Source organism: Capricornis sumatraensis, chromosome 19 (genome assembly GCF_032405125.1).
Source record: "Capricornis sumatraensis isolate serow.1 chromosome 19, serow.2, whole genome shotgun sequence".
NCBI classification, from domain to species: Eukaryota; Metazoa; Chordata; class Mammalia; order Artiodactyla; family Bovidae; genus Capricornis; species Capricornis sumatraensis.
Genome location: NC_091087.1, coordinates 8,363,772 through 8,387,594, shown reverse-complemented (window position 1 = coordinate 8,387,594; position 23,823 = coordinate 8,363,772). Strand labels below are relative to the sequence as shown.

The following is a 23,823-nucleotide window of genomic DNA, read 5'->3' as shown; positions in this document are numbered from 1 at the left end:
CCCTGTGTGCCCACATCTGAGCTTCGTGTGCCCTCTCCCCTGTGTGCCCGCGTCTGGGCTCTGGGCTCCGTGTGCCCTCTCCCCTATGTGCCCACATCTGGGCTCCGTGTGCCCTCTCTCCTGAGTGCCCGCGTCTGGGCTCCGTGTGCCCTCTCCCCTATGTGCCCGCATCTGGGCTCCTTGTGCCCTCTCTCCTGAGTGCCCGCGTCTGGGTTCCGTGTGCCCTCTCCCCTGAATGCCCACGTCTGGGCTCCATGCTCCGTGTGCCCTCTCCCCTGTGTGCCCGCATCTGGGCTCCGTGTGCCCTCTCCCCTGTGTGCCCGTGTCTGGGCTCCGGGCTCTGGGTGTCCTCTCATCTGCCTCCTTTGAGACCACAATGCCCAGAAACCAAGGCACACATCCTCACTCCAGAAGCTCCATGGCGAGAGCCAGGCAGGGCTCCTGCTTGGACACATGCTCATCCCAAAAGCATAGCAATGTAAACTGTTTAAAGAACTTCTTTTATGATAAAATATTATGTGTCTGCTTCAATGGACTATAAATGCCCTTTTGCAGACATCACTGCTTCTGTTTTAAGGTGGAAAATGTTGACGTTTGCTTGTATGGAATACTCATTAGTAATTCGTTTAATGCAATTAGGAATCTCAGTATGGATAAGAGAATCTTCGTGATGAAGCAGGCGGTCATTCAGTGACTTCTCTGGGCACTGCTGAGTCAGACCCTGGCTCCCCTGTGGGGTTGACCTGGAACGTGGCCCCAGGGGTAGCTGGTCAGCCTGAGAGGGCGCCAGGCGTCAGGGACTCTGGAGGGTCTGCAGGGAGGGGTAGCCGCACGCCCTGGGTGAGCTGGCTCACCAGGCTCTCCACTGCCCCGGTTTCTAGGGAATGCAAGCTCAAAGGCAGGGCCCAGGACTCTCCCCGCGTCACTGCCCTGCCTTCCTTTCCACCTGTTGAGGTCAAATCACTTGGTCCAAAGCAGCTTTGAAAATGTTTGCGGTAGAAACCATGAGCATAAGGTGCTTGCTGGGATGTGGAGACTGTGCAGTGAGCGCTGGCAGCACACTTGGCGGAGGCGTGGGCACGCTGGGCCCCAGCGCGGGGAGCGGGCGGCAAAGGGCTGCCGCGTGACCCCTGCTGACCACGCTGCTCCTGCAGTGCCCCCGGCGCCAGGGCCGCTGCGGTGCGGGGAGCGGTTAGAATCACCTCTGCAGTCGTGGACCTGTGATTCCACAGGTCTCCAGAGACTTGAGAGCTGAGTCTAAATGCCAGGAGGCCCGCAGTTCTTAATCAGAAGAACCAGGAGTAGATCCTAGGGCTCCTGGTGTTTCTTTGCTCCAGTTTTGAGTGAACGGTGCTAACTCTGCATCCAAGGGCATTGCTGAAGATGGGAAGGGGGTACATTTAATTGACACATGTTTTTGAAAACATTGAAACTTTAAGGCATGTTTGTTTGGCAATTTCTGTCGAACCAATTGTACACTTTCTGGCTTATACATATTCATATATGTATATATATCATCTTTATAACTATACGTATCTACATCGTGTTTTCTTATTAGTGCAAGGCAGTCTTGGCGAGGCTGCTGAGCTGGATGTCTGAGAAGCTGAGGAGCCTCCCTCAGTCACCCCCCGGCCGCGTGACCGTGGGCATGGTCCTTCATCACCCCACATTAAAAATGGTTTGAAAATGGACCTCACTGTGGTGCTGTGAGGGGTGATGAACAGCGTGTAGCACGGTACTCGGCATTTAGTGAGCTCTCCGACGCTGCAGCTGTAGCTGTAGCTGACGAGCATGATGACCACGCCAGGGTTGCGTGTGTAGAGGCGTGCTCGGTGACTTACGCATGAGGGGCTCTACGTTTGTGCTGAAGTTCCTGGACTTCTGAGCTAGGTGCTACTTGATGACTCATCTCTGTTCACAGTCAGTTCTCAGTGTTGGTTTATATTTGCTTTCTTTAAACTTTTTATTGTGGAACCTCTTTGTTATGTTGAATTGTTTGTTTTTTGGCCATGCCACGGGCTTGTGGGATCTTAGTACCCTGACATGCCCCTGCGGTGAAAGTGCAGAGTCCTAACTGGACCTCCAGCGAATTCCCCCATTTTAGCCATTTTTGAATGTGCAGTTCTGTGATATTAAGTACATTCAGAGTCTCATAGAGTCTTGTGCAGTTACCCCCACCATCCATCTCCAGAACTCTTTCACCGTCCCCATATTAAAAATATGGAGTTGGCATGCTTGGCATAGAATGGTGGACTGAACCTTCTGACCTTGCTCTGGGGCTGGGTCAACAGGAGCTTGGCTGGTGGGTGACTTGGGCACCACCTTGAACACAGTTTGGCAGGAAGTAGATGGGTAAATGATTGGGTGGAGAGAGTAACAAATATATTTCTTACATGGGGGTATTTAGAGATTGTCAGTTAAGTTGGAAACAATCAAGGTAAGTAGAATTTTCTCATCCAAAAGATGTGCTCCGGACACAAAACTCTTTTTAAATGGGAAAGTTAAAGATGGGCTCTATACTATATTAGTTTGTTAGGGCTACAGAATGGCCTAAACAACAAATTTATTTTCTCGCAGTGCTGGAGGCCGCAGAGTCCAAGGTCAAGGTGTCCACAGCATTGCTCTGTTTGAAGCTCCTCTCCCTGGTTTGTAGATGGGTGTCTCCGCCCTCTTTCTTTTCAGTCATCCCTCAGCACACGCGCGCGCGCATGTGTGTGTGCGCGTGTGCATGTCCACGTGCTGGCAGATTCCCTCTTCTTAGCAGGACACCAGGCAGATCGCATGAGGGATGGGGGCTCACCCTAATGATCCCATTTTGCCTTACTTACCTTTGTAAAGACCCTGTGTCCAAATGCAGCCACATTCTGGGGTCCTGGGGATTAGGACTTCAACATGTGGATTCTGGGGGTGGGAGTGGGGAAACACAATTCAACCCAGAACAGTCTCTGCGGGTCCCTCCAGGTCTAAAAATCCTCCCCAACAAGCAGACGAAGGCAGGCATCCCGTGCCCTGGGTACACACATTCCCTAGGGCACAGGCTTATTGGTAGAACGTTACAAAGGCAGCTCTGATGCTCCAGAGACAGAATGTTCTAGTCTCTGAGCCATGCACGTTACATTTTTCTTCGAGAGAAAGAATCATAAACAGAGACAGAGTATTTTAAGTCCACCCTCCCTGTCTGCCAAGAATAACCCTCGTGTGCTGGGGAACTCACCCCCTTCGGGGCCGTCCTGGGCGTTGCATCTGCAGAGGTCTGCTCTGGAAAAGGCAACTGCCTGGCTTCAGGAGGATCCACAAGGCCTGAAATAAACACACTCCTCCAAGCATAGCCATACTCTGGAGCAGAGCCAGAGGGCATTTCAGTCCACGGAGAGAGGCGCCCATAGCTAATGAAACTTCAAGAAGAGTCTTTAAAGTGGCGCTTTCTTTTCAGCTATGGAATCGAGCTACTGCTATGTATTGAGTTCTTGCAATGTCCATGACACCCTGGAGAAGAGTCAGGCTGACTTTGGAGTCATTACCTTCACAGCGATCTTCTCTGCCAAGTCAGGGGCGCTGTTGTGTTGGAGTAACCGTTACCTGGAAGGGGGGTCACCAGTGTTTCTACCATCGCTCTGATGTTTAAACAGTTAACCTTTTTCTGTGATGCTAGGCTTGCGTGAGCCAAGACAGATCTTTTTTTTTTTTTTTTAACCACGTGGTGACACTTGGTGGATAAAAGAGAATGGCCACTCTGATCAAAGCAAGCTGGTTTTAAAACTGTGTAGATGGGCCTCAGTAGTTTACACTGGAGGTGTGTCCCGGTGTCTCTCGTTCGCTGCCCGCCACTCACCATTCTTGCCCTTTCGCTCTCCGCACGCATCTCTCCACACGAGCCAGGCCTCGCTTCATCTCTTGGTGCCAGACTCTAAGTGAAGGGTTTCCTTTGTGGTGAGCTCTGACTTTTTCATCAAGCAGAAAGATAAAGAAATGATTGGCTTACACACAGATTATTTAAATGTTTGCCTCCAGATATCTGTGAAGAATTTTTAGAGCATGTTGAGGAAATGATATTTTTATCCTAAGCTCCTTTTTTTCAGATGGAAGCTGCTTCTCCGAATCCGTGTAGAAAGTTGGAAGGTGCTGATCTGTCTCAAGAAACTCAACTCATCCCTGCCCTCTCCTACCATATATGCTAAATTTACATTAAAGCTACAGTCCTGTGGGCTCACTGACGGCTGTCATTCACTGTAGAAACAAAAATGCACAGGCCAAGCACTGTGTGTGTGCACGCGCACGTGTGTGTGTGCACGCACAGGTTACAAACACAGAGTCCTTCATGAAATGCTGCCACTGTGGGTGGGAGACCAAGAAGCAAGTGACTGTTAGATGGACAAGGCTGACCCCAGATCTCTCTAATGTGCTCCTGCTATTATTTTAGGTCTCCGAATTCAATCCTTTGACGTTCACCAGCATAATCGAGTGTGAGAAGCCCAACAACGACCTGACTAGGTTCCGTGGGTGCATGTGAGTATAGACCTCTGCCTGGGCTTACCCTTCTGTTTGACAAACGATATGAGTGTGTACAGTCGACCCTTGAGCAGCTTCCGGTGTGGGGTGCCAACCCCTGCCAGTGTCCATGGTGGATTGATCCCAGGACCTGCCAGGGTACCAAAACCACGGATTTTTAAGTCCCAAAGTCTGCCCTCTGGATCTGCACTTCTGCATCTGTGGATTTAGCCAAGCTTGGATGGTGTAATGCTGTGTTTACCGAAAAAAACCCTGGGAATAAGTGGAGCCACACAGCTCAAACCCATGTTGTTGGACGGCCCACGGTGTATAGTATAAGGCAGTGTGTGTCTATGTGTGAGTGCAGCTTTTCAGGACTGTTGCCGTGTCCCTGAGCTTATGGGGCTGCTTGACAGGAGTCTGTCAGCAGTGGACGCTGGTCAGATCCCCTCTGTCCAGCAGCCTGGGAAGGTGGGGGGTGAGAAACACGATGACTGCACGTGACCCCATAAGTGGAAGTACAGACGCCAGGCAGAAGGAACCTGCCTGGGAGGTCATGCCTTCGTTCATACTCTCAGCCAGTGAACAAGTATCTGCTGAGCACCTACTATGTGCTAGGCCCTTTTTAAGGCTCTGGGGATAATGCAGTGAACTGAATACAAAGAAATGCCTTCTGTCTTGTTTATTTCACTGTAGTCAGGGGAACACAGAGACATAAACAAAATTAAAAGTCCTCGAGCGTGTTAAATAAATAGTCCAGCTCCTTGCTCTAAAACAGAGAGACAAGAAAGGTAGATGAATGACATGGGGTCAGCTGCCTGGCGGTCCTTGTTAAAGCTCGGCTGGAGGCTGTCCAGGGGAAGTAAGGCCACCCTTGTGCTTCTGCGAATGGTTGGAAATTCCTGTAATCATGTTAATAGTTGTGCAGGCCGTGGACAGGCGGTGTGGGGAAAAGGGAGGTGGGAGAGAACAGGGGGTCACATGGACTTGTAGAGCTGCCACTGGCAGGGATGCCCCGCCGGGGGGCAGCTGTGTGGGCCCGAGCCTGGGGCCGCAGGTGTGATGCGGGGAGCTGGGGCTTCCCGCAGTGTCCAGCTCTGCAGGGCCAGCTGCTTAGGATGCTGCTTAGAGGCTGAGGTGCAGCATGGCCACCACGGACACGTGGGCAGGGCTGGAGCTCTGCTTCTGGAGGGGCTCCACTGCAAGAGCTTTTGGCATGCACTCGAGGCTTTGCCTGTGTGCATGCAGTGGGCTCCCCATCTTGCTGAGGGCGATGGGAGAGTCAGTGAGTGAAAAGTATGCACCATAAAGGGCAAGAGATGTTCACACCTGCTGACACTGCCAGTGCTTGCCTGTTCTTGCCTGAGGATCAACTAGAACTTGGAAGGGTTAGATCACCCCTTAAAGGGCCTGGTTAAAAGAGGGTAAAACTCTTAAGAAAAATCCTAAAATGTCAGCTGTAAATTGGGGGGCAGATACTCAGGCCTCCATCTGAAAGTGGTCTTCTGTGGGTTTCCCAGCCCCTGTGCGTACCGCCCACCCCCAGCCCCAGACTTTGTACACATCACACCATCCTTGGCACCCAGGGCCCAGCGGGCAGAACAGAGCAGACCCTGAAGTGAAGGAGGTGGGGGTAGCCTCTAGGGAGCACATTCTGAGGGCATTCTTGCTGATGGGTAACTTTTGGTGACAACTCTGACCTCCTTCTCCAGGCTGTATCGTGGCCAGTGCCCTCGTGCTGTGTGGGGCATCAGGCACCCTGTGGTGAGACCACCCCCACACAATTGTTGCCTGCCCCAGACTGGGACTAGAGCTGGAGGGGCTTCAGCCCCTAGTCAGCAGCTCTCGGTTCTGCCCTCGGGAGCTTCTCTGTGTTTGTTGGTTGTTGCTCGGTTGCTCAGTCGTGTCTGACTCTCTGCAACGTCATGGACTGCAGCATGCCAGGCTTCCCTGTCCTTCACTGTCTCCAGGAGCTTGCTCAGACTCATTGAGTCAGTGATACCAGCCAACTGTCTCATCCTCTGTTGTCCCCTTCTCCTCCTGCCTTCAATCTTTCCCAGCATCAGGGTCTTTTTCCAATGAGTCAGTTCTTTGCATTAGGTGGCCAAAGTATTGGAGCTTCAACTTCAGCATCAGTCCTTCCAATAGATATTCAGGGTTTATTTCCTTTAAGATGGACTGGTTTTATCTCCTTGCCATCCAAGGGACCCTCAAGAGTCTTCTCCAACACCATGGTTCAAAAATATCAATCCTTGGGCACTTAGCCTTCTTAGTGGTCCAACTCTCATGTCCATACATGACTCCTGGAAAAACCACAGCGTTGACTGTGTGGACTTTTGTTGGCAAAGTATCTTTGCTTTTTAATACCTCTGTGTTAAACGGAGATATTAACTACATCTGGCTTTTACTGAGGCTGGCAGACTCTGAAGCCCATGCTTTCCAACAAGACAGTGCCGGTGAGCTACTGTACTGTATTCTTCTGTATCATAGGGAGAATCCAGGAGGCCCTTGTGTCATGGGTGCAAAGCTTTGTCAGTTTAGTATGTGGAAAGCTTTCAGAAGAGAGGGTGCTTAATAAACACTGGCTACTATTACGGTGGTTGCTTCTGGGTCAATGCTGTCATACGATAGAGCGGGGAGAGCCCAGTTAGCAGGGAGGCCGAGGGGAGAACTCGAATACTCCCTGGGGAGGAAGATCCAGTGGACATGGACGAGCAGGCCGGCAGGAGGGCTTATCTTCTGTGCGAGGATCAGGGAAGAGACTGGTGGAGGAGAGATGGGAGTTGGGATCCCCTGCATGTGAGGAGCGGGCGAGTTCATCTGGTGGAATGACCCAGCTGATAGAAAAAATGCATATGATAGGAGTTTGGGGAGTAGGAGCTGGATTTACGGGTTTGAGGAGCCTCTGTCTGTAGGTTGTGTTTGAAGATGGCGACACAGCAGACCAGCGTGGGTCAGGGTCAGAGGGCATGAGAGGAAGGGAACAGACAGCGGTTCCCACAGCCGGGAGCAGGGGCCAGGGATGCTCTTCCGAGGGCAGCACGATGGGAGAAGCACAGGAGCCCGGCTCGGGAGGAAGGCGGCCGTGCGCAGACTCTGCGGGAGCCCTGGAGGGAGGGTCCCGCTGTGGGGGCTGATGATGGGGATGGAGGAGGACTTCTGTTTCAAACACTCTTTCTAGAAACGGGTCTCGAAAAGGAAGGGCCAAGCCGAGAATGAAAGCCTCGAAAAAAGAAGAGGGACACTTGGTAGAGAGAGAGAAATAACAAAGGCCGGCTGGAGATCTCCAGGGGCCCTCCACGGGCGGGGACTGCGGTGACCCGGGAGGGGGTGTCCTGCGGCCCTCACCCACCTGCAGCCTGAGCACCGCCCCCACGCCAGCCCCTGCGGCCTTTCTTGGGAAGATGCCTCCAGCAGCCAACTCAGCTGCCCAGGCGGACGCCTCCAGCAGGCACTCCCGCGTCCTCCTCGCTGGCGCCACCCAGTTACGCGGCAAGGGCTGCCCCCTCAGGGACCTCTCCCCGCTCTGGTCCAGCCCTGTTACCCTGTCAAACGCTTTTTCTCACTTTTTCCAACAGGCCATCCTCCCTACTGCTTCCACCAGAGCCTGGCCCACCCAGGTCCTGAGTGCCTAGACCGCCCCTACAGCTGCGCCTTGCTCTCTCTATTGGGCAGTATTTAGGATTTGCTACAAGGATGTCAGGGTGCAGATGGGACCCTCTCGTGGACAGGCCTGTCCAGCCGGGGCTCTGGAGCTAGCTGTTGGCTGCGGTGTGTTGAAAACACCTCCCTCTGTGACTCGGGCAGAGGTCTGCAGGAAGAGTGCTGGGGAGCGGGAGGCGGCTGAGCAGGGCCTCGGAGAGGGGCCTGGGCCCAGGTCCCGAATCCTCCTCCAGGTCCTGAGTCCTCCGCCAAGCAGAAGCGGGGGAGGGGGCCTCTGCCTGCCTCTCGTCCTGACGCTCAGGCTTGGGGCTGCCCTGGGCTGAAGAGCTGCGGCTTAGCCTCAGGGCCAGAGCCTCAGGGCCAGAGCAGCTGCGGAGCCAGTTCTCTGGTTTGTTGGCTCCCTTCGTCTGCCCCTGGTGGCCTGCCTTCAGCCCGGCCTCAGCTGCTGCCCTGTAGCCCCATTCAGGCCACCAGGTAGTCCAGTGGGTTTCACTCTTAATCCAAACGTGAAACCTTAGCGGTTTGCAGCTGGAGAACTAACCTTGCTTGAGATTGTGCCACGATATCCCCAGACAGAGTCCCAGCTCATCCCCTTCCCCTTAGGAAAGTTATCCTGTGTTTCTGAACCTTGGCTTCCAGCAAATTCTGGACAGAACAGTGACTGACAATGGAGTGAAAGACCCGATGTGAATCGGAGCACTTGGTGTCAGAGGGTGGGGTCAGCCGTGCTGTGTGGTCCCATTGGGTGAATGCCCACAGTAGGAACATCTTTAGAGGCAAAAAGGGGATTTGTGGTTTGCCCAGGGTTGGACGTGGGGGAGGAATGGGGAGTGACTTCCAGTGGGTATAGGGTTTCTTTCTGATGAAAACATTGTAAAATTAGCTGCTGGGGATTACTGAAAAACTCTGTGAATATACCAAAAAACCTGGGCTTTACACTTTAAATGGATGAATTTCACAGTATATGAAACATAGCTCAGGCTTTTAAAAGCATTAGGCGCCTCATTACTCCAGTGTGCTTTAACGCCCACTGGCTTTTATAACTCTATTTATTTAGTTTTGGCTGTGCTGGGTCTCACTGCCATGCAGGCTTCCCTTCAGTTTTGGAGGAGGGGAGCTTCTCTGTAGCTGCTGTGGCTTCTCCTGTCGCAGAGCACAGGCTGTAGAGCGCTCAGGCTCAGTAGTTGCGGCTCCTGGGCGCAGGCTCGGTAGCTGTGACACGGGGTTTAGTTGCCCTGCGGCATGTGGCATCTTCCTGGGTTGGGGATCACACCTGTGTCTTCTGCATTGGCAGGCGGGTGTTCTTTACCGCTGAGCCGCCAGGGAAGCCCCTGCTCATTGACCTGAATGCAGCCCCTTTAGCTGTGCACGCGTGCTCAGTTGCTCAGGCCGCCAAGCTCCTCTGTCCATGGGATTGTCCAGGCAAGAATACTGGAGTGGGTTGCCGTTTTTTCTCCCAGGGATCTTCCCGACCCAGGGACCAAACCCACTTCTCATGCGTCTCCTGCGCTGCAACTGGATTCTTACTACTGTGACAGCTGGGAAGCCCCATCCCCTTAGTGAAGCACTTAGGAAACCCTCAGAGAGAGGAGCTGGAAATGCTACCACTGCCCACCTTTTCCACTGCCCTGGGCCCTGGCGCCCCAGAGAGTTGCTGTGGATGTAGGCTCTGGCCATGGGGGCTCCGCTTGCCCAACAGCCCCAGGGCAGAGTGATGGTGGCCTTTGAAGCCACTGTTTAACCATTTTCACTTACTCCTAAAGAATGAATAAAACCGAGAGGTTAGTTGGTTTTGTCTTCTGATTCAAGGTTCCATTTCCAGCTGTAAAGCTGGGCCCTGTTTCTTGTCCTAAGTCCTCCGTAGAGTGGGTTCTCGGGTCCCTGCCTGCAGACCACAGAGCCTGCGGGACCATGGGGGACCTCAGGATACTGGCCGCCCCTCAGGAGCTCTTCTGTGTGGCTCAGATTAAACGTTAAAGGATGTGTCCCTTTGCTCGGGCTGACATGGACCAGGCAGCTTAAACCACAGAAACACACAGTCTCACAGTTCTGGAGGCTGGAAGCCTGAGATGCGAGTGTCGGCAGGACCGGCGTCTCCCGAGTTCCCTCTCCGGAGCGTACAGACGCCCACCTTCTCCCTATGTCCCCACACTGCCTTCACCCCTGTGTTTGACTCTGTGTCCGAGTCTCCTCCTCTTACAGAGACAGCAGGTCTGTGGCAGTGGGGCCCACCTATATGCCCCCATAGGCCCCCATATTAACTTAATCATCTCTTTAAAGACCTGACTCCAAGTGCAGTATTCTGAGATACTGGGGTTAGGAAATGAACAAACGAATTCTGGGGGAGAACACACGTCAGCCCATAAAAAAGAGCTGCTGAGGGCAGTGTGCTGGGCTCACGTTGTCGTATGCATCTTCCCAGAGTCAGCCCTGAGCCTGCGGGACCCTGCCGCCCTCTGCAGGGACTTTCCCCCTCCGGAGACCAAGGCAGCCCTTTTGCTACCAAGCATGCCAAGTGACGCCATTCTCCAGCCTTTCTCCCTTTCTGGTGGAGGGTCATCGCTTAGAGCACAGTCCTCAACATCGGTGTGTGCAGCCGGGAGCTGTAAACAGGCCGATGAACCTGCCGAGATCAGTTCTGGTGTGACTTGGTCTCATTAGAAAGCACAGTAGTTGCTAAAAGGTGTAGGTCATGTCAAAGGAAGCTTAATGGAATAAATGCCTTTTTCTTGCTTCTGTTGAGTTTATCTCTTGTTGTGAATGAACTTAACTGGTTTGGTTTAGATGACGTGTCCTTGTCTGCTGTCCTGAGGAGTGGTTTCCATGTCTGGCTGTTGCAGAGAGAACCGTGGTGGTGGAGCTGGGTTTTGTGTGTGACGTCTCCCACATGGGGGTCTCTTGACACCTTAGCTGGCACTGAGGTCTCAAGTCTTGAATCTCTTTTTAAAGTGAAACTTTACTCTGTTCTGGAATTGCCACAAGGAGGGTATTACACAGGGTTGGCTGCCCATGGGCCTGCACATTATTTTGCATGACTTCCGCAGAAACTGATGCTGGGATGGTAAATACCAGGTTTGCAGGAAATGTGTTCCTCAGCATGTGCTTTGGCCTTATCTTGTTTAGCTTCTTTTCTTCACTGTGAAATATTTTGATTTCCCTGGTTGTGAAGAATGTGGATTGTGTCTGACACATCCCTCATGCAGGTGGCCAGGGACTGAAGCGGCAGGAAGTGCTGTTTGCTCCAGGAAAACACCTCATGGGCTCCTTTTCACCTTGTTTCTCTCCAGACCAGCTCTGTTTCTGGTCAGTGGGCACTGTGCTAGGAGCTGTGGGAGGGATGGTACTTGCAGGGGTCTTTGATTGGTCTCCGCACCTCAGAGAAGGAGGCGGGGCTGGGGGTGGGCACAAGGGCTGGAGAGGCCTGTCCACCTAGCCTGTGAGCGGGTGGCTTTGTGGAAGGCCAGGGCTACTGCCTGCTTGACAAGGTCAGGCTGTGCCCCTGCTCGAGTTCTGGAAGCCTCCAGGGCCTCCCCTTGTGACCCATTCATCAGGCTCCTGGGACCCCCTCCATGCCAGTGAGGCCCTAGCATAGGACAGTCTTGGCTAACAGGGCTGAGGGTGTGCCTGCCATTAATGGGTCAAGAAGATGAATTTAAAAAGCAGTTGCTTGAACTTTGTATGGTCTCTGAATCTAAATAACTCATGCTCTGTCGCTCAGCATGTCCAACTCTTTGCGACTCTATGGACTGTAGCCCACCAGGGTCCTCCATTCATGGGATTTTTCAGGCAGGAATACTGGAGAGGGTTGCCATTTTCTCCTCCAGGGGATCTTCCCAACCCAGGGATCGAACCCACATCTCAGGTGACTTCTTGCATTGGCAGATGGATTCTTCACCACTGAGCCACCTGGGAAGCCCAATAAGCCAAATTATAAAATTGTCTCATGGAATTTATCACATCAAATTTAACATTTTGATGTTTCTAATGACCTTTTATAAGAAGAACAGAATGTAGATACTATTGTTGAAACCAATGTGATCCCTTTTTCTAGAGAAATATTTGTACTTTGTGACAACATGAGGTGTACTGGTGAGCAGTGTTCTCTGTGGTAAGCAGGTCGTGGGCAGAGCCCACCTGGCAGGGTCTTCCTAGGCAAGCTTCCCACCTTGGGCCCCAGTTTGGGCTCTGCCCTCTCTAAGCTGTGGCCAGTCTCTGTGGTGACAAGCCTACAGTGGCCCTGCTTCCAATTCTGATGTGTGGGTCTTTCTCACACCAAGCAATTCTGTGACATCAGCCGGCTATCCCACAGTCTAACTCAATTCTGACACCACGCAGGGAGAGTATCAGATCCCATGGGTGACAGGCTCAGTCCTGTATGTCAGGAACAGCCAGGCTCAAAGACCAAGTATTAGAACAGCAGACATTCCTAGTGCTCTTATCACTTAGGAAATTAAAAGAATTTTGGGAGCTCTGTGCCAGGTACTGGGGCTAATTATTAGAATAAAAGGTTATTCTAGGAGCCCTGTGTCAGGTACCAGGAGCAGAGACGAAATTATACATTTCTTATAATTCCACAAAGCTCATGGGCAAAGTAAATAACAAACATCAGGCTCTGGGGAGGCTTCTAGAAGTTTGTATAGCCCCACCTCCGCTCTTGCCGAGACCCACTGGGCCCCTCCGCCCCTCCCCTGTCCAGCTCCTCGCCTGGGCCTGCCTTCCCTGGTGCTACTGCTTGAGTAGTGAGCACCCTCCTGACCCGTGCCAACTGTTCCCTGACAGCATACATGGCAATGGCAAAAAGGCTGGACTCTACAAAGAAAATCTGCTGCTTCGAGGCTGCACCCTCCGAAACACGGAAGCCGTCGTTGGTATTGTCATCTATGCAGGTGGGTGCTGCGTGTCACCCGTCTGGGACAGGCGCTGGCTTGCCACAGTGGGCTGGATGTTCCTGGACATGGCTCTCTGATTGTTTCATTCTGTTCCTGATTATCAAAGTAGCATAAACCCATTGCAGGAAACCAGGAGAACAGAAGCAAAATGTTTGATAATATCTGGACCGGGAGTGTTCTTAGCTTGTTAGCCTATTTCTTTCTCTGCATTGCCCCAAGGTGGTCACACATTTGAGCTGCATTGTGGAGCCCGGTTTTCTGACTGAGCTTGTCCCTTGTGGATCGCTGGATGGCAGCCTCCTGAGTCCATCTGTCCGTGCTGGCCCTGATGCATTGCTCTTCTCTGTCTGCCCTGCAGGACATGAGACCAAGGCTCTGCTGAACAACAGTGGCCCCCGCTACAAGCGCAGCCGGCTGGAGAGGCAGATGAACTGCGACGTGCTCTGGTGTGTCCTGCTCCTCATCTGCATGTCTCTGTTCTCAGCCATTGGTAAGTCTTCTTGGAGGGCCGTGAGGAGTGGGCACTGCTGGACGGCCCCCAGGCATGCCTGCCAGGCTGCTTCTGTCTCCTTCTGACCTGGTGCTCCAAATGATACACGTTTGTCCTGGGCTGGAACTCGGGGTGTTTGTCCCAGTGAGGCCACGTGGAGACGCCTCAATACATGAGCCCGGCAAAGCGGTATTTTTGGAATGGGCAACTTCTTGGGTGGAAGGACAGCCTAATCACTGTAATGATTTCCAGTGGAAAAGTGACACTGACCTTCTGATAGCAGGAATAAAGAGCAGTAGAAGCACAAATTCTACTAAAAGGGACTCTGGGAAAACAGGGCAAACATTATTTGGGTTCTGGAAGGGGCTAGCAGTTAGGCTGAGAGCTGACTGTGGCACCTGCAGCCTCCTGTGGCCTCCAGACCTCACCTGCCTGGGGGTGCCTGGCAGGCAAGCATGTGGTGCCTCCGGGCAAATGATGGTTGTGCCCCCACTCAGCTGCCACCATGCCCAGGTGTGACGGGTTTCAGAGCCTATTAAAGGCACAGGTGTGTGGGCATGAAAGGGCTCTGTCATCAGCTGGGCATGGTGAGATCATGTGTGTTGCCATTGGCTTCTCAGTCTTTCGGACTTCCCTGGTGGCTCAGATGGTAAAACGTCTGCCTGCAATGTGGGAGATGTGGGTTTAATCCCTGAGTCGGGAAGATCCCCTGGAGAAGGAAATGGCAACCCACTCCGGTACCCTTGCCTGGAGAATTCCCTGGATGGAGGAGTCTGGTAGGCTATAGTCCCTGGGATCCCAAAGAATCAAACATGATTGAGCAACTTCACTGGGTCTTAGTCTGTGAGATGTGAAATTTGAATCTCCAAGCAGGGACAACAGGCAGTATTCAGAGCCTACTAGTGTGTTGCAAGGAGAAAGCAATGGCACCCCACTCCAGTACTCTTGCCTGGAGAATCCCGTGGATGGAGGAGCCTGGTAGGCTGTGGTCCATGGGGTCACGAAGAGTCTGACACGACTGAGCAACTTCACTTTCACTTTTCACTTTCACACATTGGAGAAGGAAATGGCAACCCACTCCAGTGTTCTTGCCTAGAGAATCCCAGGGATGGTGGAGCCTGGTGGGCTGCCGTCTATGAGGTCGCACAGAGTTGGACACGACTGAAGCGACTTAGCAGCAGCAGCAGCAGCAGCAGCAGTGTGTTGCAAGACACGTTAGGAAACTCATCTCTGGGGTTCCTCACTGGCAGCTGCCCGCACACACCCAGTTCCCGCGTCGTGACCATGTGCTGTTCGGTGCCAGCGACAGGGAAGGTCCAGGGCAGAGTCCCAGTCCCAGGGCCTGCCTTCCAGCACTCTGATCACGGTGCCAACAGTACCATGGGCTTTGCTTTCTTAGGTGGCCAGTTGGGTGCACAAAGCCCACTGTGCTTGTGTTGAGTGACAGTCTTAAAGTGTTGCTGTGATTTGGACTAGCACTACTCTTGTTTCTCTATTGGGTGGATGACGTTTCTCTTTGAATTTTGCTACAGGACATGGACTGTGGGTGCAGCGCTATCAAGAGAAGAAATCATTATTTGATGTCCCTGAGTCTGATGGCACCTCTTTATCCCCAGTCCCAGCTGCAGTTTACTCGTTTTTGACAATGATAATAGTTTTGCAGGTAACAATACTAAGTTCCGTATGCCAGTTGCTTTAGCTTTCTGGTGAGAACTTCAAGTCACTGCAGTCTTCTAAGAACTTCCTACAGATTCTGCATCTCGGTGGAGCACAGATTGACCTGATGAATGTGTTATCTTTTGTGTTCCACCTGACTTATCTAAAGGACCTTTCCTGGGGTGCTTTTCAAGTTAAAGTTCTCCTTTACTGTTCTTAAGATTCTTAGGTTCTGAGGGCTTGGTTTTTTGATCAGTGTTTTTTTTCGCTCAATTACTTCTTTGAAAAGCCCACGTTTTATTTTAGTATAATTTTAAGATCAACAGACTAGTTACAAAAAATAGTACAGAGAGCTCTCACATGCCCCTCACCAAATGTGTCCTAATGTGAGTGTATTACATTTCCATGGTACACGGTCAAAACTGAGAAACCAGCTTTAAGACTGCCACAAACAAGATTCCAGACATTATTTAGCTTCTACTAGTCTTTCCACAGATGTGCTTTTTCTTTTCCAGAAGTTGTTTCAGGATATTACATTGCAGTTTGCAGCACTGGTTATTATTGTTTTTGTTATCATTAGTTCCCCCTGCCTCCCAAACAAGTCCTCATCATTAACTGAGAAACTGTGGCCCACAGGCCTGTGGGAGTGGCAGGGGCAGGGAGCATCTCTGCCACCCTCCTTAGGGAGAAAGAGTGAGCAGAAGGTTTAGCCTTTGCTTAAGGTGGGCTCTACTATCTTTTTTACATGTGCTTCACACAATGGGCAATAGTCTTATTTAACTTTCCAAATTAGTCTCCTTTTATGAATGCAAATTTTGTTCTAGCCTTGAGTTAGTACTGTAGTAGGCGTTGCATTTACATATGCTTAAGTTACCCAAAGAACCCAGTTAGTCGGGACGTGATAGTCTGAACCCGTAAGTATCAGCATAATATGGTTACTCCACAAATAAAGACAAAGTTGAACGTTGATTTTATGAAGGTTATTCTTGAATTGTCAAAGCATAACTGTGACTGTTCTTCTCAAAGCCTCTTGCCTCTGCTCTGTATTGTACAAGATCACAGAGACTGTCCTCCGGCACAGAACCCGCCTCTGAAAAGACTGTCTCTCCTGAACGGCGGGGTGTGTCTGCGGCACGGGCAGCTCCTGCCATCGGGAGCCCCGGCTCAGCCTGGGTGTGAGGTGACTTTGCTTTTGAGGACTCTGACTGTGCCATGTGTTTTGTTTCTCTCTCTCCTTCCCTAGCTTCTCTCACGTGCAACTTAGTAATATGAAAATGCTTGCTTCTATACAAGCCCTGGTTTCCATGCTTCCAGACATGATAGTGGACTTCCTCTCTGTGGCACCATAGGCTGCCCTAGTTTAAACTCTTTGCCAGTACTCTAATAGTCTAACAATACTGACTCTAAGCCAGCCTGTTTAAGCTCTGAAAGGTACAGTATAGTCCCTACTTACTTGCAGTTATAGTTATTTGACATTTAAATTGAAAACGAAATCCCCAGCTTGCAGGTCCTCACTGTCATTCATTCTGTGTGCTTTGTGTCTCCTAGGTTTTGATCCCTATTTCCTTGTACGTTTCTATTGAAATTGTTAAAGTATGCCAAGTGTACTTCATTAACCAGGATATAGAACTATACGACGAGGAAACAGACTCGCAGCTGCAGTGCCGAGCTCTGAACATCACGGAAGACCTAGGGCAGATACAGTATATCTTCTCAGATAAAACGGGCACTTTAACTGAGAATAAGATGGTTTTCCGAAGATGCACTGTGTCTGGCATAGAATATTCTCATGATGCAAATGGTGAGTCTGGGGACAGAGCTTCCGTCTGGGCAGGACCAGAGAGCTATCAGAGCTGCATGCCTGTGTGCTTGTGTGTGTGTGTATACACAAACAGCTTCAGGGATTGATTATTTTGCGGGGAGAATAAAACGGAAAGGCTGTCAAAGCAACTCTGGACCATCATCTACAGAAACGCCCTCTCTTCAGTGCTGATGACACCATGCTCCCTTGCACTGTCTGGTGTGGTGGGCATCTGCTTAAACATTCATTTTCTGCCAGACAAGCAGAACCAAGGAGGGAAACTTCGAGGAACTCACATCAGAGGCATTCAGTCTCTCTCATACCAAGAGGCAAAGAGATGTTTCCTTTGCCACCCGTCGATTTCCTTATTATCAGCTGAAAATGCTCAGCAGGGTATTGGGCAGTCTATGCTGTGTTCTTTCCAATGAAATACAATGTCCCAGAGAGAAGTGTCACCTCTCTTTGGAATTTGGGCAATCAGTTCCTCCTCCCACCTGCTTTTTCTTCCTTGGTTGCCTCCCTCCATCCCCTCTGAATGCACAAGGGAGTCATCTGCTTCCTATGTCAAGGAGTGACTGCAGCCCGCCACCCATCTGAATGAGGAGAGGGTCCCCATACCACAGAAGTATCTCTGGGGCCATCATGTCTCCCAGAGAAGGGGCACCTGCTCTGCAAGCAGTACTCCCCTTGTGTCTGAAATGGCATCTCAGAACATCAAAGAAACCCTGCCACAGAAGCAGAAGCAAATACAGAACAAGGGAACAACATGGACGCATAGGAAGCTGTTATCTAGGGACATTTGGTGGGAAAGATCTATTGGAAGCATGGGTTTTTGTCATATTCATCATATTCTCCATGTTAAAATGAATCATATAGCAGAAGGCATAGCTCAGTTCAGTCACTCAGTTGTGTCTGACTCTTTGCAACCCCATGGACTGCAGCACACAAGGTTTCCCTGTCCATCACCAACTCCCGGAGTTTATTCAAACTCACGTCCATAGATTCAGTGATGCCATCCAACCACCTCATCCTTTGTCATCCCCTTCTCCTCCAGCCTTCAGTCTTTCCCAGGATGGGGTTTTGTTTTTTTCAAATGAGTAAGTTCGCATCAGGTAGCCAAAGTATTGGAGTTTCAGCTTCACCAACAGTCCTTCCAGTGAATATGCAGGACTGATTTCCTTTACGGTGGACTGGTTGGATCTCCTTGCAGTCCAAGGGACTCTTAAGAGTCTTCTCCAACACCACAGTTCAAAAGCATCAGTTCTTCAGCCCTCAGCTTTCTTTATATTCCAACTCTCACATCCATACATGACCACTGGAAAAAAATAACCTTGACTAGATGGACCTTTGTTGGCAAAGTAATCTCTCTGCTTGTTAATATGCTGTTTAGCTTGGTTATAGCTTTTCTTCCAAGAAGCAAGCATCTTTTAATTTCATGACTGCAGTCACTATCTGCAGTGATTTTGGAGCCCAAGAAAATACAGTCTCTCACCATTTCCATTGTTTCCCCATCTATTTGCCATGAAGTGATGGGACTGGGTGCCATGATCTTAGTTTTCTGAATGTTGAGTTTTAAGCCAACTTTTTCATTCTCCTCTTTCATCAATAAAGAGGCTCTTGAGTTCTTCACTTTCTGCCATAAGGGTGGTGTCAACTGCATATCTAAGGTAAATGATATTTCTCCTGGGAATCTTGATTCCAGCTTGTGCTTCATCTAGCCTAGCATTTCGCATGTTGTATTCTGCATATAAGTTAAATAAGCTGGGTGACAATATACAGCCTTGACATACTCCTTTCCCAATTTGGGAACATTGCATTGTTCCATGTCCTGTTCTAACTGTTGCGTCTTGACCTGCATACAGATTTCTCAGGAGGCAGGTCAGGTGATCTGGTATTCCCCTCTCTTTCGGAATTTTCTGCAGTTCGTTGTGATCCACATGGTCAAAGGCTTTGGTGTGGTCAATTAAGCAAAAGTAGATGTTTTTCTGGAACTCTCTTGCTTTTTCGATGGTCCAGCAGATGTTAGCAATTTGATCTCTGGTTCCTCTATCTTTTCTAAATCCAACTTGAACATCTGGAAGCTCACAGTTCATGTACTGTTGAAACCTGGCTTGGAGAATTTTGAGCATTACTTTGCTAGCATGTGAGATGACTGCAATTGTGTGGTAGTTTGAGCATTCCTTGGCATTAGCTTTGTTTGGGATTGGAATGAAAACTGACCTTTTCCAGTCCTGTGGCCACTGCTGAGTTTTCCAAATTTGCTGGCATAGTGAGTGCAGCACTTTCACAGCAACATCTTTTAGGATTTGAAATAGCTCAACTGGAATTCCATCACCTCCACTACCTTTGTTAGTGATGCTTCCTAAGGTCCACCTGACTTCGCATTCCAGAATGTCTGGCTCTAGGTGAGTGATCACACTAGCATGATTATCTGGGTCATGAAGATCTTTTTTGTATAGTTCTTCTGTGTACTCTTGCCACCTCTTCTTAATATCTTCTGCTTCTGTTAGGTCCGTACCATTTCTGTCCTTTATTGAGCCCATCTTTGCATGAAATGTTCCCTTGGTATCTCTAATTGTCTTGAAGAGATCTCTAGTCTTTCCCATTCTATTGTTTTCCTCTATTTCTTTGCATTTGTCTCTGAGGAAGGCTTTCTTATTTCTCCTTGCTATTCTTTGGAACTCTGCATTCAAATGGGTCTATCTTTCCTTTTCTCCTTTGCCTTTAGCTTCTCTTCTTTTCTCGGCTATTTGTAATGCCTCATCAGACAACTATTTTGCCTTTTTGCATTTCTTTTTCTGGGAGATGGTCTTGATCACTGCCTCCTGTACAATGTCACAAACCTGTTTCTATAGTTCTTCAGGCACTCTCTCTTTCCTGTCTCATACGTTGAATATATTTGTCACTTTCACTGTAAGGAATTTGATTTAGGTCATACCTGAATGGTCTAGTGGTTTTCCCTACTTTCTTCAATTTAAGTCTGACTTTGGCAATAAAGAGTTCATGATCTGAGCCACAGTCAGCTCCTGGTCTTGTTTTTCCTGACTGTATAGAGCTTTTCCATCTTTGTCTGCAAAGAATATAATCAATCTGATTTTGGTATTGACCATCTGGTCGTATCCATGTATAGAGTTGTCTCTTGTGTTGTGGAATGAGGGTGTTCTCTTGGCAAAACTCTGTTAACCTTTGGCCAGCTTCATTTTGTATTCCAAGGCCAAATTTGCCTGTTACTCCAGGTAGTTCTTGACTTCCTACTTTTGCATTCCAGTTGCCTGTAATGAAGAGGACTTTTTTGGGGGATGTTAGTTCTAGGACATCTTGTAGGTCTTCTAAGAACCTTTCAACTTCAGCTTCTTCAGCATTACTGGTCAGGGCATAAACTTGGATTGCTGTGATATTGAATGTTTTGCCTTGGAAACGAGCAGAGATGATTCTGTCATTTTTGAGATTGCATCCACCTATTGCATTTCAGACTCATCTGTTGACTATGATGGCTACTCAATTTCTTCTAAGGGATTCCTGCCCACAGTAGTAGATATAATGGTCCTCTGAGTTAAATTCACCCATTCCAGTCCATTTTAGTTCACTGATTCCTTAAATGTCAATGTTCACTCTTGCCATCTCCTGTTTGACCACTTCCAATTTACCTTGATTCATGGACCTAACATTCTAGGTTCCTATGCAGTATTGTTCTTTACAGCATCAGGCTTTACTTCCATCACCAGTCACATTCACAAGTGGGTGTTGTTTTCACTTTGGCTCCATCTCTTCATTCTTTCTGGAGTTAGTTCTCCACTCTTCTCCAGTAGCAAACCGGGCACCTGCCCACATGAGGAGTTCATCTTTCACTGTCACATCTTTTTGCCTTTCAGACTGTTCATGGGGTTCTCAAGGTAAGAATACTGAAGTGGTTTGCGTTCTCCTCTCCAGTGGACCACATTTTGCCAGAACTCTTCACCATGACCTGTCCGTCTTGGGTGACCATACTGGTCTGGCTCATAGTTTTCTTGAGCTAGACAAGGCTGAGGTCCATATGATCAGTTTGGTTAGTTTTCTGCAATTGTGGTTTTAATTCTGTCTGCCCTCTAATGGGAGAAGGCAATGGCACCCACTCCAGTACTCTTGCCTGGAAAATCCCATGAACGGAGGAGCCTGGTAGCCTGCAGTCCATGGGGTTGCAAAGAGTCTGACACGACTGAGCGACTTCTTTCACTTTTCACTTCTTGCACTGGAGAAGGAAATGGCAACCCACTCCAGTGTTCTTGCCTGGAGAATCCCAGGGATGGCGGAGCCTGGTGGGCTGCCATCTCTGGGGTCGCACAGGGTTGGACACCACTGAAGCGACTCAGTAGCAGCAGCAGCAGCAGCCCTCTAATGGGTAAGGATAAGAGGCTTATGGAAGTTTATAGAAGGCATAGGAACATATCCAATTTGTTTAATGTTTTATTTGCCACTCAGTAATAAGTGGTCAGGAACAGTGTCCCATCCACCCACCTGCCTCTTTCTCTGACTTGTTCCTTCCTGGACTCCTTGGACTTGTGCAGAACAGCTTAGAGTCCTAAAAGCAGAATTCAGCCTGGTTGTGAAGGACTCAGAGGACCAGGTCTAAAGTCAGCCATTAAACTGGAACTGGGGCTCTGTGGGCAGAATTCCACGTAAGATTACAGAAGGATTTTGAGAGTTGTCAGATGCTTACCATAAAACCAGAGTGGTCCATCACCCCAGAAGACACAGGAAAGCATTTCCAGGGAAGGTAAAAACAGCCAGGTGTATCTGAAGTGTGTTTTAAAGAAGAGCAATGATCAGTGACCCCCGTGGCCAAGGTCCTCCTTAGTGGGTGCTGCCATGGTCTAACAGATCAGTAAAATGAATTCAGGTCAGTTTGGCTCTGAGCAGTGAGCCCAGCTCACATGCACTTGAACTGGCCACACAGACCATAGGCGTATCCCTCTCTACCTCGTATCCTGGTGACAGTGCAGGACGAGGGTCAAGTGTCAGCTGTCTCTTGTCCCCATCTTCCCTAAGGACCTTGAGGGCCTCACCAAAGCCACTGCTGCCCATTCACACAACATAGACATCAGCGGTGGCCTGAGGGACGGCCACTCTCAGGCTAATATCTACTACTGCTGTGGGAGTGTGGGCAGGCCGGTGTGCCCCAGGAGGCTGACACCACACTCGTAGTGTCCAAGCCCAGGAACTGGACAGGCCCGGTCCTGGCTTTGCCCTTCCCTGCCACTCTCTCAGCACCACACCACCAGGTGGCCGGGGTGTGGACTCAGAGGCACTGTGTGCTGGAGTCTTTTCCTGGGATTAGGAGCTCCTGAAGTGGAATCCTGGGGTTGGCAGTTACACAGCCAGGCGGCCATGGGCAGGTGACTTTCCTTTCCTTCAGTCAGTTCAGTTGCTTAGTCGTATCCAACTCTTTGTGACCCCATGGACTGCAGCACACCAGGCCTCCCTGTCCATCACCAGCTCCTGGAGCTTATTTAAACTCCTGTCCATCTATTGGCTGATGCCATCCAACCATCTCATCCTCTGTTGTCCCCTTCTCCTCCCGCCTTCAATCTTTCCTAGCATCACAGTCTTTTCCAGTGAGTCAGTGCTTTGCATCAGGTGGCCAAAGTATTGGAGCTTCAGCTTCAGCATGAGTCCTTCCAATGAGTATTCAGGACTAGTTTCCTTTAGAATAAACTGGTTGGATCCCTTTCGAGGAAGATGCTGAGTTCAGGGCCTGGCCCGCATGACAGCCCATGCCCTGGCAAGCCCAGATGGGGGCGCCTCTCTCAGCTCCTCGCACAAGTCACCCCCTGCTGCCACCCAGCACCAGGCCTGCTCTGGAGGCCCTTAGTACTTGCTTGTGTTGGTCCTGTGATGGTCTCCTGCTGCTCATGCATGATGGAAGATGCAGAGCTAACTAGGTAAAGCTGAGAAGACGTGTTGAGAGCCTGTGTTAGCAAGCAGCGGCGCGGTGCACTTTTCTCTGGTTCGCAGCAGCCCTGGCAGCTTCAGGGACTATTGCTCCCCGGCGCCCCCTAGGGCTCAAGCACAGCATCACAGTCACCGGCCTCAGCGGAGTGCTGCCTGTTTAGGGGAGCTCAGAGGGCATTTGTCCCCCGCTGCTCAGGGGACATTCGTCCCCACTGGACGTGCCCAGGAGGGTGTGAGCCTTCCCAGTGGGAAGTGCGCATCCTCATGGGGTGAGTATGGCACCCACTCCCCACCCGACCCTGAGCAGGGAGCCTCCTCAGCAGAGCACCCTCAGCATAGCCCCAGAATTGCTATTTCTGCTTGACCGTAAAACAGACGCTCAAGGTATGATCTGTCCTGGTGGTCCCAGTGAGCAGGTGTCCCAGTGGTCTCGGGATGAAGGTCCAAGCCTGGAGCCTAGCTCCTCTGTGGGCCTTCCAGCCCTCCTGCCCACCCACCCCATTCACACTGGGGCTCTGCTGAACAGAGGGGCCGTGTGTGACTCCATCCACATCTGACTTTCTGTGGGATGGGACGGCCTCTGTGCCATCATGGATGGGACGTGAGCTTTGCAATCTGTGGGCCTGGGCAACATCCTCACCCCTCATCCTGTGACCTTAACGAGCCGAGACTGTCTTCTCATCTGTGGAGTTGAGTTGAGAATGTAAGCCCTGTGGGTTCACTGAAGGTACATGTAAATGAGAATGGCCCTCGTCCCTCAGTGGAAACCCTTGTCAAACGTGGTTTCACCGTCAGAGAGAAGAGGGAGAGGGCCTTGGGACACCCAGCATGTGCCTCGTTGGAACCCAAATCCCTCAGTTTCACGCCTGGCCTCCCCACGAAGTGTGACTTGGTGTCCCTCTCTCCAC

General features: G+C 50.5%; 1 protein-coding gene across 1 annotated transcript in view; it reads left to right on the top strand.

The window, feature by feature from the left end:
• The window catches only part of ATP10A (ATPase phospholipid transporting 10A (putative)), a 180,744-nt gene that overhangs the window by 117,329 nt on the left and 39,592 nt on the right, over nt 1-23,823 (top strand). The window contains exons 3-7 of the mRNA XM_068991490.1: nt 4,421-4,506; nt 12,931-13,037; nt 13,399-13,530; nt 15,063-15,193; nt 16,735-16,987. Of these exons, the coding sequence (XP_068847591.1) occupies nt 4,421-4,506; nt 12,931-13,037; nt 13,399-13,530; nt 15,063-15,193; nt 16,735-16,987 (709 nt within the window). The remainder of the gene's footprint in view (nt 1-4,420; nt 4,507-12,930; nt 13,038-13,398; nt 13,531-15,062; nt 15,194-16,734; nt 16,988-23,823) is intronic.